At 44.6% G+C, this 14,979-nt stretch overlaps 1 protein-coding gene across 2 annotated transcripts in view; it reads right to left on the reverse strand.

The window, feature by feature from the left end:
- Positions 1 to 367: 367 nt before the first annotated feature.
- LOC136621329 (uncharacterized) overlaps positions 368 to 14,979 on the reverse strand; it is a 69,598-nt gene continuing 54,986 nt past the window's right edge. For both annotated transcript variants that reach the window (XM_066596766.1, XM_066596765.1), the window contains exons 3-6: positions 13,365 to 13,750; positions 8,622 to 8,782; positions 6,331 to 6,463; positions 368 to 5,525 (exon numbers count right to left, since the gene is read on the reverse strand). In XM_066596766.1, the coding sequence (XP_066452863.1) occupies positions 5,343 to 5,525; positions 6,331 to 6,463; positions 8,622 to 8,782; positions 13,365 to 13,750 (863 nt within the window). In that variant the 3' untranslated portion in view covers positions 368 to 5,342. The remainder of the gene's footprint in view (positions 5,526 to 6,330; positions 6,464 to 8,621; positions 8,783 to 13,364; positions 13,751 to 14,979) is intronic.

Genomic DNA, 14,979 nt, shown 5'->3' on the forward strand with positions numbered 1-14,979 from the left:
TTTGCGTCAAATACATTTAAATGAAACGTAAATTCAAAGTCTACAATAAAAAAGTGACATTTTCAGGAGGAGTTTTTCCAATTTTAACATGACTGTTGGGGGGTGAAGCAGGATGCAGATATTATTGTCACCGATGATGGACAATAAAAGTTCCGGGTCTGATTGTAGCTCAGCCATTTATACTCGGACACAACAAGCATAAACCACAAGTTGTTTTGAAAACTCGCAACGCAATGCTTCGAAGCAGCGGCCATAGTAAAATTCAGGAATGGCTATGCTTCCACCGAGGGTTGGAGATCTCTTCTCTCCCATCAATACAAAGGATCAAATCACCCAACAGCCATAGCGTAAAATAAAACTAGAGTCATTTTGTAGAGATTTTGCTTTACTCCTTTAGTTTGGATTTGCATCGTGTCATTTTCTCAATTTACATCCAGTGCAACGTTTGTATTTCGGCTGGTTGCCCTTGGAAACAGACAGCAATTTAGCTCTACCCTGCTGTCATGTGACCTAATATCCTACCTGTGTAACTGTAACTCCCATAACGGTCAAACTCAACCGAATATATAATTTATTTTCTTCCACCTATGCTCCTTGAGCCACAGAAAGAGGTTATTCCTATATAATATAGAGTCTATAATATAGCAACAAGCTCTGTCCATGAATCCAGGAGCAGCCGTACCATACACAGGTGGAAGAAATTATATTCAGGCCGCAGGCCAGGAGTTTGATGCCCTAATTTTGAATTTAGCTTTGGACATGAATGGGGTAGAAAACATCCTACATTATCAGCGAATACTTAGTGACACTCCGTTAAAAAAATAATAATAATAATTAAAGATGAGCGAGCATACTCGCTAAGGGCAATTACTCGATCGAGCATTGTCCTTAGTGAATACCTGCCCGCTCGGAAGAAAAGATTCGGCTGCCGGCGGCGGGCAGGGAGCGGCGGGGAAGAGCGGGGAGGAACGGAGGGGAAATCTCTCCCACCCCCCTCGCTCCCCGCTGCTCACTGCTGCAACTCACCTCTCACCCGCGCTGGCAGCCGAACCTTTTCTTGCGAGCGGGCAGGTACTTACTAAGGACAATGCTCGATCGAGTAATTGCCCTTAGCGAGTATGCTCGCTCATCTCTAATAATAATCATTCATGATGTAACTAGGCCGCCAGTATATACAAGTCGGCTAGTATCACTTGTTTAGTGAATTTTTTCTATCTGACAGTTCCTGGACTCCTTTTCAGCTGGTTTACATACTCTCATCGGAGAATATATAGAATAATGATACACTGTCCTCCCTGCAGGCAGAGATGTTACTGGCTCTAACTGGTCATGTGATGCTGTAACGATGCACTATGGGATTGAATTATAGTGGAAGAGATAGCAAAGAGCAATCTAAAAATTAGGCCACTCTCACACAGAGGTTTTTTAACAGCATTTTAGTGGGCGTTGGAAATGCCTGCTAAAAACGCTGTACTGAGCCTCCACTGATTTCAATGGGGCTTCTCAGATGAGCATTTTGGCGCTGCGTTTTTAACACCACACTAAACAAACGCTGTATGTTCTATTTTAGTGCATTGCAGTGAATTTTAACGCACCACAACATCCACTGCAACAATGGGGTGCGTAAAAAATGCTGTCAAACGCATTTCCAAATACCGTTCTAAAAAGGCTGTAAAACGTCGTGTTTAAAACGCAGAGTTTTTTTTTTTTTGGTTTTTTTTTTTACAAACGCCTCTGTGACAGTGACCTTAAGATGGTGCCTGATAAGTATGAGATAGGAAGCTGCATTTCATGGAAGGGACTGAGTATATAGATGTCCAAAGCATGGCAGACAATCAGCTGAGGTGTGTAATGATGGAAAAGTGTGTTTGTTTTTTTAACTGGAGTGACTGTTTAAAAACTCAATGTAAACACTGTATACCTCATATACCTGTATATACCAGAGAATCAAAAGCCTGCAAGACACGTGCAATGTATAGTGCTGCATCAATTGTGTAGCAAAGTTGCGGCTTCCTCACACAGGCGTTATGCCAGCATTTTGGCTGTGTTTTTAGCACAGCTGATAACGCAGCCAAGGAAGCTGAAAAAAAAAAAATCAAATACTCCCTGCAGGATTACAAGCACTTGTCTGTGCCGGCAGAGCATCTCTTGCTGGCAACGGGGGTTTTAAGACCACGTCTGCAGCAAGAGATTAATCTGATTGGCTGAGCCGCCAGCCATTCATTCACTAAATGGCTAAGATTGTTGCATCTAGCACTGGCTGTGATTGGCGCTGGATTAGCCAATCAGAGCAATCTCTTGCTAGAAGCAGGGTCTTCAAACCCCGTCACTAACAAAAGATCCTCTGACAAGTACCCGGAGCCCTGGAAAGCAGCGCCAGAGACCAGACAGCGTCATCATCGGGGAGTATAACTCTTTTTTTGGTAGTGCAGCTGGCGGAGCGTTCAGCACTGCCCAACACGCAACACCAAGTTGTGCCACGTTTTCAGCAGTGCTGCTAACGCTTCCCATTCATTTCAATGGGCGGTGCTGGGCTGAAAACGGCCAAAGATAGGACATGCATCGCTGTCAAAGCACAGTATTAAGGACGCTGAGCTTTGACGCTAGTGTGAACAGCCCAATTGAAATGAATGGGAGCCTTGTACAGCGTGTAGCGCTGCACTGAAAAGGCAGTGCTAAACGCTGTAAAAAAACATCTATGTGAGGGAGGCCTAAGAACCCCTGCACACGGGCGGAAATTCCGCGGCGGGATTTCCCACAGAATTTCCGCCCGTGGAAGCTGCCATAGGATTGCATTAGAAAACGCAATCCTAGGCAGACGGACGTGATTTGTCTGTATGAAATCACATCCGGAAAACAAATTGCGGCATGTTCTATTTCTGTGCGGGTCTCGCAGAGGCCTGCACAGAAATGTCACTCCCAGGCTGCCGACTCGACGCATGCGCCGGCTGGACAGCAGCCGGCACATCACAGAGCCGGAGCCGCGGGAGCAGGTGAGAGCCGCACTGGTCCCTGCAGGGGCGCAAGTCGGGTCCCGTTGTGAGAATTCTCGCAGCGGGATCCGACCCGGCCGTCTGCAGGCAGCCTAAGGGTGGATTCTCACATAGCATATAAATATGCCACAAACAAATCTACTGCAAAATCCACATATCTTACATTTTAATTTTGATGCAGATTTGCCAAGCAAATGGTGCAGAAATACTGCGTTTGGCACTACAAAGGGCGTAACCCACAGCAATTCTGCTACAAATCCGGATCAAAATCAACCTTTAAGGGCTGTAGTAATGTATAACGTATATGAAGCGCAATCTATCCAGTCAAAGCTCCCTGAGAAAATTACATAAATTCTAGTTGAATTCAAGTGTGTAACAAGCTAAATCTATGATGTATAAGAGTTTCCTTATGCAAGTAAAAATTATAATCTGTGGGATCCTTTTATGGCCCATTTAGACACAACGAGAATCGTTCAAAATCGCTCAAAGCCATCTTTTAAGCGATTCTCGTTGTCTACAAGCACTGACATTGTGCAGTTTTCGTGCGCAAGTCATTGATCACTCACTTCAAGTTTTCTTGAATTGAGCAATCAGCTGTTATCACAGCCGGCTGTGCTGATAAGATTCTCTGTGCCTGTGTCCTGCTGTGAATTCACAGCGGGGCACAGGCTGTAAGCATGCAGAACAATACAGCTGTTTGCTTATGCAAAACAGCTGTATTGTTCTATTAGAGGCCGCGGCTCTGTCCCGCTCTGGCTGCACAACTGTATAGTAGCTACTTAGCTACTATAAGGTATGCAAGGATGATCGCTCAAAACTGTTACTCAAATTATCGTTTGAGCGACTTTTGAGCGATCATCTGTCAGTGTAAATGGGGTCTTACATGGGAAGAATCTGCTTGTGCTAACAGACACCCAACACATCATTCAGTGCTCATTCCTTTTGTGTACACAGGCAGATTATATGCAGTATGGGAGACAAATAATCATTAGAACGATCGTTCATCCCCAAAGAACCATAAATGGATGGCTGCACACCTCCCTGTTCACACAACAAGATGTACAACCGACCAATGAGCATTTTTATGCCTGCATAAAAAAGCCGAAGAACAAGTATTTGCTTGTTCGTCAACTGATCACTGGTCCATTTACACAGCCATGTCGATCATAATGACTGAGCCGAGGAAAAGATCCTATAGCGCTTAGACCCCTCTAAATCTGAGCAAATATAAGACACCCTAATAAAGATAAAATAACCTGGCAGATACCAATACGTCAGAGTATTGGGTATATATGCGCCTCCTGAGCTACGAATTAATAAATAGGAAGTGGCAAACGTCATTAAAAAGGTAATCCGAGTTGTAATATTAACCTTTTCCAATCCACTGTCTGATGTCTAAAGACATTCTGATTGAAGGCTGTACAGTTTCCGATGTCAGAAGACGTCCGGCAGGGTATTCTTACTGTATATTACTGGCCACTCTGTTGTCGGGGGGCCTCTCCAGCATGTTCAATTCTGCAGTACTAGCTCTAGCCAGCAGGTGGTGCCATTGTATAATGGCAGAAAGAGAAAACCCCCTAGGAAACCCTAAATCCACAATTGGATTGCAAAGGGTTAAAACCCCTTCCCCATTTACTAACAGAAACAAACAGCATATACTCGCCTCTCCCTGCTTCCACTGATCCTCGGCTGCTTTGTTTGTTTACACGCTGCAGTCCTACACAGTGTACAGGGCGTCAACGGGGCTGCAACCAATAGCAGAGCTCACCCTGTTAATGTGGCATCAGAGGGGAGACTTGGAGTAGTTGCACGAGACACAGCGGAAGCAGGGAGAGGTAAGTATATGCTGGTCTGTTAGTGCATAGGGAAGGGGTTTACAGATATATTACTACTCGGACAACCCCTTTAATATACTGGCGACCAAAATTAGGACAACCATAAGGTGCGAAGTTTGGAAAGATAGAGGGTGCACTTATACTTACTTAATACCCACTGAATGGGGAGATTACCTGTGTTGTTTGCCAATGCAGGCACATAGGGGCATAACCATAGTAGGTACTGAGGGTGCGATTGCACCGGGCCCTGGAGCTGTAGAGGGTCTTTCTTTCCTATACGTGGAGCCCCGTACTATAAATGAAGCATTGTAGTTGAGAATTGCCCTGCTAAAGATTTTGCACTGGGACCCAGTAGCTACAAGTTACGCCTATGCAGCCACGTGAGCACTAGACGCATGTGCCTGTATTAAAATACCCACTGGAAGAGTAGGGGCTATTAAGTGCATGCACCCATTACCTTAACTTTTACATGGTGTCCTAAAATAAAGAACTGTTTTAGAAGCAAAACTTCACTCTATTCCACCTGAAAACTTCGGAGATATTGTTCATAATTCTCTTCGCAGAGACTAATACAGTCCAGAAAATAATCCTTCTCAGCGATGGCCCTGAGGAGATCCGTCTGCACTAAGCAGATGTCGTACAGCTCTGAGACGAGTGCCTTCCTGGACTCCTTCCCCTTCTTCTTATCCAAAAGCACCTGGTACAGACAAAAGACAGTATATAATAAGAAGAAACCAGCACTATATACAGTCAGGCTACGATAACATATAATGCAGAACAGAGGCAAGTTTTGTACTGCATTAAGAAAAAATGTAAAAAAATCACGTATCAATACTCTGCCCCTCATCAGTCAGTACTCTTCCAATCTTTCACTGCCTATTCAGCTTAGCTGCACATAATCAGAAGTTGTATTCCAATCTTAGGGTGCCTTCAGAAGGCACAACGAATGATTTTTCAGCAATAGTTGTACTGTGTAAACAAAATGACCCAACAGGGTACTGAGCGGGAAATCACTCCGTAGTAGCTAATCGCTACATTTCAGCTCACTGAAACAAAAAGCAACTAGTGAGTGACTTCTCGCTTAATATACACAGGCAGTCATTCATCACTGAACAACTGCCTGCTCACAGTGCATGGAAGCAGGCGGCCAGAAGAGATCTCCGGAACACTTCGCCTCCATTCACTGAACATCTATCACTCCTGTGTCAAAGCACAGGAGTGATAAAGGAGCAATAAGTCCCAGGATGACTGTTGGGTGTTCATCTGCCTGATGGTCGTCCCATGTAAAGCTACCCTTATAAAGTGTGCTAGTTTATTGCTAGTTTATATCATCATTTTATAATCAGTGGGGGTCTGGCCTGGGACACCCCACCAATCCTGAGGATGAAGGCTGATTTAGTGCTGCATCCACTTCCCTGTACAATGGCGCTCCAGAAACATGCTATGCAAGGAACTGCAGAACAGCCATACTCAACAGTGTACCCAAATACTCCAAAACATACCCGGCAATTAACAATTGTATCCTGTTCCCCAAGCCGTATGTTGTCATCTATGATGATGTGCTGAATCTCGCAGTCAGTCGGGTCGACCCAAAGCGGCTTTCCTCCAGAGCTCGTGAAATTGTTTCTTGCCCACCTAGAAGATAATAAATGTAGTGAAGATTTTAATAATGTTCAAGACAAGGCTACAGTGAAACATAATGGGTAGAGATGAGCGAGCGTACTCGGAAAAGCACTACTCGCTCGAGTAATTTGCTTTATCCGAGTATCGCTGTGCTCGTCCCTGAAGATTCGGGTGCCGGAACGGAGCGGGGAGCTGCAGGGGAGAGCGGGGAGGAACGGAGGGGAGATCTTTCTCTCCCTCTCTCCCACCCGCTCTCCCCTGCGACTCACCTGTCAGCCGCAGCGGCACCCGAATCTTCAGGGACGAGCACAGCGATACTCGGATAAAGCACATTACTCGAGCGAATAGTGCTTTTCCGAGTACGCTCGCTCATCTCTAATAATGGGGATCGCTCTGCTCTGATGGAAAGGCTTAATGGGAAGTGCCATCAGAAACTGACCACTGGTATAACTCCAATTTATATTTAAACATATTTTTAAGAATTTTTTATGACTTATTTTCATTTTCGATGTCACGATTTATTTTTTTTTTATTCTCAACTTCTGCTGTATTTACACTGACCACTAGGCCTAATAACAGTCTGACAATTGTTCTGTAGGCAGAACTACACTGAGCGGTGACACCTATACATATAGATAACACTGGATCCACCACTCATATTAAGTGATGGTCACTGCTCACCTCCTCCCCCTCTCTGTACAGATCACAGAGCATTCCCACAACACTCTCCCATAGAAGTCATCGAACATCTTCAGTCTACAGATTACTATGGTCCATCAGGCTGCTGTAAAGCAAATCTCTGAATGCTGTCAACTGCTGTACATTTGCATGTACAGGCAAGACGATAAAATACTACAATCGGAAAATTTAAAAAAAATTAGAAAAATGTACAAATAATGTATTACCGCTGAGCGAGCCACACACAACAGAGCTGTCAGAGGAGCAATTGTTGCAGAGCTCCTTACCTACATGCACACTTGGACTGGCTGAGCATGCATGTAATAAGCGGTTCAAAAACACCCGTGGACATTAGCCCTTAGACACTACACCTGCTTTGATTGGCTGGTGCTGCCCACATGAGCAGTGATGGCCAGTTTGTGTCTTAGACTACCAATGAACACTAATACACAGTGTGCCTCAGGTAGCCAGAGAAGCGGTGCGGCCATCATCCTTGGCTGTCCAGGCCTGGAAGGTAGCTTTAAACTAACTGTAGATGTTGTCTGATTAATGACTGCTGCACTGTCTACATCCTACAGATATTGTCAGGAGTGCAACTGTCTTCATACATATGGGCGATGTTAATGTCAGCGTTCGAAAAAGACAGAATTCAGACCCATCAAAATTAATGTGCGATTTTTTTTTTTTAATTATCTGAATTAATAAAGATTACCGCATATCCTATTCTGGTGCGATTCTCAGACCAGAATCGACTATTGGAGTCAATCGGTGCACTAAAAACAAAAGGAATGCCCTCACATGGCATGCATGTGTGTTCCATTTTTTTTTTTACGCACCCACTGACTTCAACAGGAGTTTTAAATGACCATTTAGGCTACCTTCCATTTTTGATCCACATAAAAAATGAATAACACTCGCACGTTAAAAACACAAAAACTGATGTAAACCAATCATATACTCACAGTGAAATTGGTCAGCTTTTGACGGATCAAATTTGCACTCGCCTATGTGAATACAGCCTAAACTATACCTGAACAAGGTTCTTTTAAGGAGGGAACTGTCAGGTCCCATGAGTACCATAAACTTAAGGCCCATTTACATGCAACGATTATCGCTCAAAAGCCATCGGCCCCCCACACATGGGCGGAAATTACACACAAAAAACAAATCGTGGCATGTTCTATTTCTGTGCGGGTCTCAGAGGCCCACACAGAAATGTCACTCCCGGCGCCCCGGCTCCGCTCTGTGCATGCGCCATCTGGGCGGCAGCCGGCACATCACAGAGCCGGAGCTGCGGGAGCAGGTGAGAGCCGCACTGGTCCCTGCAGGGACGCGGGTCAGACCCGGCCGTCTGCAGAAGGCCATCATTTGCGCGATAATCGTTGGATCTACTCCAATGAAGTTGCACATTCCCAGTTTGTGGAATCTGATACATTCTGTAGTCATACTTAGTTTACGCTATGTTGTTAAATGCTGCCCGGCCTTTAGTTACCAATCAAAGTGGTCCTGAAAACCTCCGATCCCATCCATGCTGCTGAAATAATGGTAAATATTCTTCTCCTTTGTTCTGGTAGATATGCGATTGGACCCGCAGGTCAGGACAATCTCTCTCTTACTGCAGCGTATTCTTCCTGGCGTGAGATCTGTAGTCAGCTGGGAATAAAAGATTACAATATGAACAACACGCATCTTCTAACACAGATCAACACAGTGCCAGCCACCTTTGTGTGGCTGTGTCTGGTACTACACTTCAGCCCTATTTACTTGCAGCGCTCCCTTTCTGACAGTGCCCGGTCCCCTGCTGAACACTTTCCTTGGCTCTAGTGAGGAAGTCCCATCACAGGAACATGGGACTGCTGCAATCGTCAATAACTGGCTAAAATAGTCACAAGTCTAGAGGGCACTGGGGACCAAACATGGTTGGAATGGGAGCTAAGGGGCAGATGAGGGGAGTATGACTTTTTTTAATGTTTTCATACATCATGGAGCAGATTTTACTTTAATATTTTCTCCCCCGACCGCTCCTTCACACAGGCGTATTCAGTTTCGGTCTGTAAAATACTCAAACACTAAAACTGTGCATATTCCCAACTTATTGCGATTTTTACGAGCGTATTCATTGCATTTTCCAGGCGCGCAAGAAAACACAAGGAGAACTCACTGATTTCATGCGTAAATATGCATTCATCATGCATATTCACTGCTTAATTACACAATCCGATTGACTTTAATCGGCTAATTTAGTCTGTAATACAGAACAAAATAGGACTTTCTGCATTATTTTTCAGGTGTGTAAATACATGAATGAAAAATGAATGTGTGACTACCCCAATGCAAATCAATGGGGTTTCAGGCCCTCGGTATAGCGCGCCTAGAAAAAATATGGGTGTGATATGGAGCACAAATAAACCAGTGCGAATAAGGCCTAAGGGTATATTTAAAAAGATTGGAACCTCCACTTCAAATCTGTTTTCGATGCCAGGTTGTAGAGGGACTTTCCTGCATTCTGTATGATAATATCCAAAGGTCACGGACTTAATGCACAATAATTATAGCTTTCCAGTTGTCCTAAATCCCCAGGTGTGTCTTTTGGATCTCAATGGTACTATGGTCCAAGGGAGAGAGGATAAAACCCTCAAAGGTTTCTATTGTTTTGTGCCAGGAAGGTAACTCTAAAGTCTGGAAATCTACAGATACCCCTTTGGGGTGCACACTGGGTTCAATTAGTTAATAAGTATGTCCCATTATATAAAATCTTAATACTATAATGAAATGAAATGCCCACCTAATTCGATTGGTTTGGTCTCCCTAAATAACCTTTGATACTACTTCATCCTAAATACTGATTTTCTACTAACTATGGAGCTCTGACTTCTGCTCTTCCCCTCTCTACTGTAGTTGTGATGGGGGTATAAAAAAGGTGTGTATGGATGGCTTGTGCAAGCATGGGTGAAAATCAGTCATCACCTTTGTTGTAGATAATAGACCTGCTTTTTGTGTTTGATCTTGTGGGCTTGCCTAGAGATTTTGTCCTTGCTCCATGAGTCATGTACCTGAGCAGGTGCTTTCCAGGTCACATGCTTTCTGTGCTTAATCCAACCACACGATTATGTTCTTCATTATGACAATTAAGCGACATCACTGTTCTGCTAAATTGCTCTATTTCTATTGCAAAATGCAAACAAAGCCATAAAAAAGGGTTTGTTCATACATTGTGGAATTTCCATAGCAGATTTTTATGTGGATATTCATTAAAATCTGCATGCTTTAGGCTGGGTTCTCACACGCAGTTTGGCCGCAGAGAAATACCGCAGCTTCAAAACCCGCAGCATTTAAGTCGCAGGTTTTGGAGCAGTTTGGCCGCATGCTTTTCTATTGCGGCTGGCGCTTCCATAGAGGAGAATGCGGCTGCAACGGGAAAAAAAAAATGACCATGCTGCGGCCAGGGAATCCGCACCACAACGCCGGCTTTGCCACGATAGATTCGCTGTCCCGTGTGGACGAGATTTCTGAAAAAATCTCATCCACATGGCCGGCTAATCCCGGTATTTAGAGGCCGCAGGCGGATTTGCCGCGGCGAAATTCCAGACGGAATTTCTGTGGCAAATCCGCTCTGAGTGAACCCAGCCTAACTGTGGATTTTGGTGTGGATTTCTTTCCCCTCACTTGAAGAAGTGAAATCAATTGTAAGAATCTGCAGCATAAATCGACACACTGGTGTGGTGTGGATTTTGATTGGTATTTAGCTTCTGATCCGCAGCCGATTTGAGCTTGCAATGCTGCTCCTCTCACCTCATACGGATTCTTCACTGCAGCGCACATGCCTCACCTGGCAAAGCCTACTAAATTTCACGTGCTGGTAAGGTGATGTGTCCATTTCCGCATCACCTGACCAGCGATGGTACTTAGTAGGACTTGCCAGGTGAGGCATGTGCGCTGCAGTAAAGGATCACATTTAGAGATGAGCGAGTATACTCGCTAAGGCACATTACTCGAGCAAGTAGTACCTTAGCCGAGTATCTCCCCGCTCGTCTCTAAAGATTCGGGGCCGGCGCGGGTGACAGGTGAGTTGCAGTAGGGAGGAGAGAGGGAGAGAGAGATCTCCCCACCGCTCCCCAGCCGCCGGCCCCCGAATCTTTAGAGACGAGCGGGGAGATACTCGGCTAAGGCACTGCTCGCTCGAGTAATGTGCCTTAGCAACTATACTCGCTCATCTTTAATCATATCCATAACGTAAAACAAACAGCTCTGCAGGCAGCAGCACTCCAAGAAATCCCTAACACAGGGAGTGAGATAATCAGGGCTGTGATGCATGCTCACCAAAGACGTAGACCATCCATCCATTAACCGTACAATTAAATGTCCATTCAGAGCAGCATCAGAGGTCCAAGTAGAATCCACAAGACATGTCCTTAAAACAGAATGCTTTCTTTATTCTATCCATGCAGCAACGTTTCGACTGCTAAACTGCAGTCTTTCTCAAAAAGTTGCTACTTGGATTGAATAAAGAAAGCATTGCGTTTTTAGGACATGTCTTGTGGATTCTATCTGCACCCCTGATGCTACTCTGAATGGACATTGAATTGCAGTGAAGGATAAGTATGAGGTGAGAGGAACAGCATTGCAGGTTCAGATCAGCTACGGATTCGAAAATTGAAGACCAGTCAAAATCTGCACCGCTGGTGTGAAATTGACGCGGCTTTTGATGTGAAAATGATCCAGGTTTAGCAGCTGTGGAATATACGCATTTTCACTACATGTGAATGCAACCTAAGAATGCGTTCACACGTTGTGAATTTGCTGCAGATTGTGGTGCGATCTGCAACAGATTTTACCCCTTTAAACTCAGCTGAGTGAAATCTGTTGCAGAACTGCGCTAAAATCTGCAACATATTCACAGCAAATAGCGACTTTGGTGTGTATCTGGACCAAAATCCGCAGCATATTTTGCACTGTAGATTTTGGTGTGGATCTGAAGATAAATCCACATTATTCGTTGCGGATTTTGACATGGATCCACAGCAAATTTTCCCCTTTTGATTGAAGGAGTGAATTCTACTGTGGATCCATGTCAAAATCTGCATTCCAATCTACACCAATGGTGCGGATTTTGGTGCGAATCATCCGCTGCAGAAAATCCGTACCAAATCCACTGTGAACACATTCTTAAAGGGGTTGTCTCATGGCAGCAAGTGGGGTTATACACTTCTGTATGCCCATATTAATGCACTTTGTAATGTACATCGTGCATTATATATGAGTCATACAGAAGTTATTCACTTACCTGCTCCGTTGCTAGCATCCCCGTTGCCATGGATCCGTCTAATTCTGATGTCTTCTTGCTTTTTTAGACGCGCTTGCGCTGTGCGGTCTTCTCCCCTTCTGCTCGGTCCAGGCACGAGCGGCGTTCTGGCTCCACCCCCTTCTACGCGTCATCGCGTAGCTCCTCCCCGTCACGTGTGCCGATTCCAGCCAATCAGGATGCTGGAATCGGAAATGGAACGCACAGACCCCATGGTGCACCATGGGAGAAGACCCGCGGTGCACCATGGGAGAAAACCGCAGTGCATCCCTGGGAAAGGACTGGCGGCCATCTTGGGAGATTTTTTAAAGTCCTTATTTCGTCGGATCGGTAAGTAGCAAGCGGCTTAAAAACCGCTTTACTTTGCTATTTTATGCCAGGGGGGTGACAGTGGGAATGGGGTAAGGTAAAATTTTTAGGTTTGCCGCGAGACAACCCCTTTAACGGGGATTTCCGACAGTAAAAATAAGATTATATGGGTAGGTAATGGGTTAAAATAAAATATGTCACATGGTCTGGTTACAAGTTTCCTTCCCCAGCCCACTACAGGAGCCCTGATCCTTCATAAGAAACTGCAGTCTTGTGCACATAGGCATCCAAGGATGATAGGAAAGCCGCAGGACAGAACCAAAAAAATGGCAGTTTTAGTTCGAAACAAGCGAGACATTAGAAAGAAAAATCCTGCGCTCAGCAAGAAACGTATTTAAATAGGATTCAACCAAAACAACCGTAGTTGTATATAAAGATAAATATATTTATTAATCTAATTATATATATTTATATAGAACCATGGTTGTTTCGGTTGAATCCTATTTAAATACATTTCTTGCTGAGCGCAGGATTTTTTCCCCAAAACTATGTCAGTTAGCATAATCTTAACGATCGCCCCAATTTACTAATATAAGCATCAGATTATAAAATGCTGATATTTACCGGCACTTGCTGCAGCTGAGGGAAATGTGGGTGTTTCCCCTGTAAAGCTGCGTGGATGGACTGTAACACATGGGGAAGATCGACACCGAATGTCCGTAGTATGATGCAGAACTGCCTCCCTTGTAGGTATAGGCTCTCCAGCATATGGAAGAAGGAGGGGAGGATCCAGTTATATTCCTCTCCATCCTCGCCCTGTTGTGTGAACATCTGATCGGCTTTGCCCCGCCACTCCAGCAGCCTCATGTGATCATTGAAGACCCCTTGGAAGCGCTGTCCTAGTTTACTGTCACTGAAGTTTCCATCACGACCATACTGGGTGTAGTAGTTAACAGCGCCCTCACACGGAGGTTTCACTGAGGGATGATCACTGACCCATTGCCACTCACCTGAAATGAAAAAGGTATTAGAAGAAGTGCAAGTTAACCCCTCACCCATCCAACAGATAACCAAGCAATATTATTCCAAAAATGTGTGGCATTAGCCATTCCTAATTTACAATACTATACAACACAGTTGGGTGAATCTGACCAATTGCAGCACCTCACAGACTAGGAGGCAATGGTACTAACACGCTTCCACTGCTTCCCCCCCAACCAATTGGACTGGTTGCCCGACTCTGACCCACAGCTGTCTAGTTTGTGTCCTTTCCACTGACTAGGAGGCAACCATGCCCGCGTACCTCCCTCTGCGCAACCGCTGGTTCAACCTGACCACCCTTTGTAATTCCTGGCCCGGTATTTAAGGGTATCTTTACACTTGGCAACTATCGTTCACATAGTCACTCAGAAAAGTAATTAAAGTCTATAAATGACAATCGCTTGTATGTTTTTACACAGAGCTTATTGTTCAAAACTTGTTTGCCGATATATTGTTCGTAGAGGAGGTTATCCATGTAAATTGGTTTGCAAGCCATTCAAGTCTGAATGGCTGTGACTTTTCACTAGACTACTTTTGATCAACCAACGACTATTTTTTTAGGTAAGCTGAAATGAAGCGACTAGTGAAAATTCTCATGTTTACATGTGTCCACTATCGTTTGCATTCACTCGATTGAGCGATTATTTGGACAATAATTCGCCTGTGTATAGGTACCTTAACTTGTGTCCCCCCACAGACAAGAAACTCAGCCGTCTAGCATGCGATTATCTCATTGCTGCCCATGGTACAGACTCCATGTAATGTAGAAACTGAATTATCCTTCTATCCCTCACCTTCTGTTACTCAAATCACCCCATATTGCTCCGCCCTCTAACCCCTCACCCAATTACCTTTACACTTATCCCCCATCCAAATCTAAAAAAAGTTGCTGGTTGATTAATTATTGTCTGGCATAAACAGGTAATCAACCAGGCAATAAACTTTGGTAGGTAGATGTGAGCGTCGGCGATCATGGCCACGAACAACAAATGCTCTGTGTAAAGGCAAACAAACAATAGTCATCTGTATGCTAAGAACTCACTGTACTATTTCCAGCGACGATCTGAATGATAAAGTTGCCAAGTGTGAACCCGCTCTAAGGCCTCATGTCCACGGGGAAAATCAGATCCGCTGCAGATTCTCCATGGAGAATCTGCAGCGGGTCCCTCCTGCCCCGCGGACATGAGCGCCGAAAATA

This window comes from Eleutherodactylus coqui, chromosome 3 (genome assembly GCF_035609145.1).
Source record: "Eleutherodactylus coqui strain aEleCoq1 chromosome 3, aEleCoq1.hap1, whole genome shotgun sequence".
NCBI classification, from domain to species: domain Eukaryota; kingdom Metazoa; phylum Chordata; class Amphibia; order Anura; family Eleutherodactylidae; genus Eleutherodactylus; species Eleutherodactylus coqui.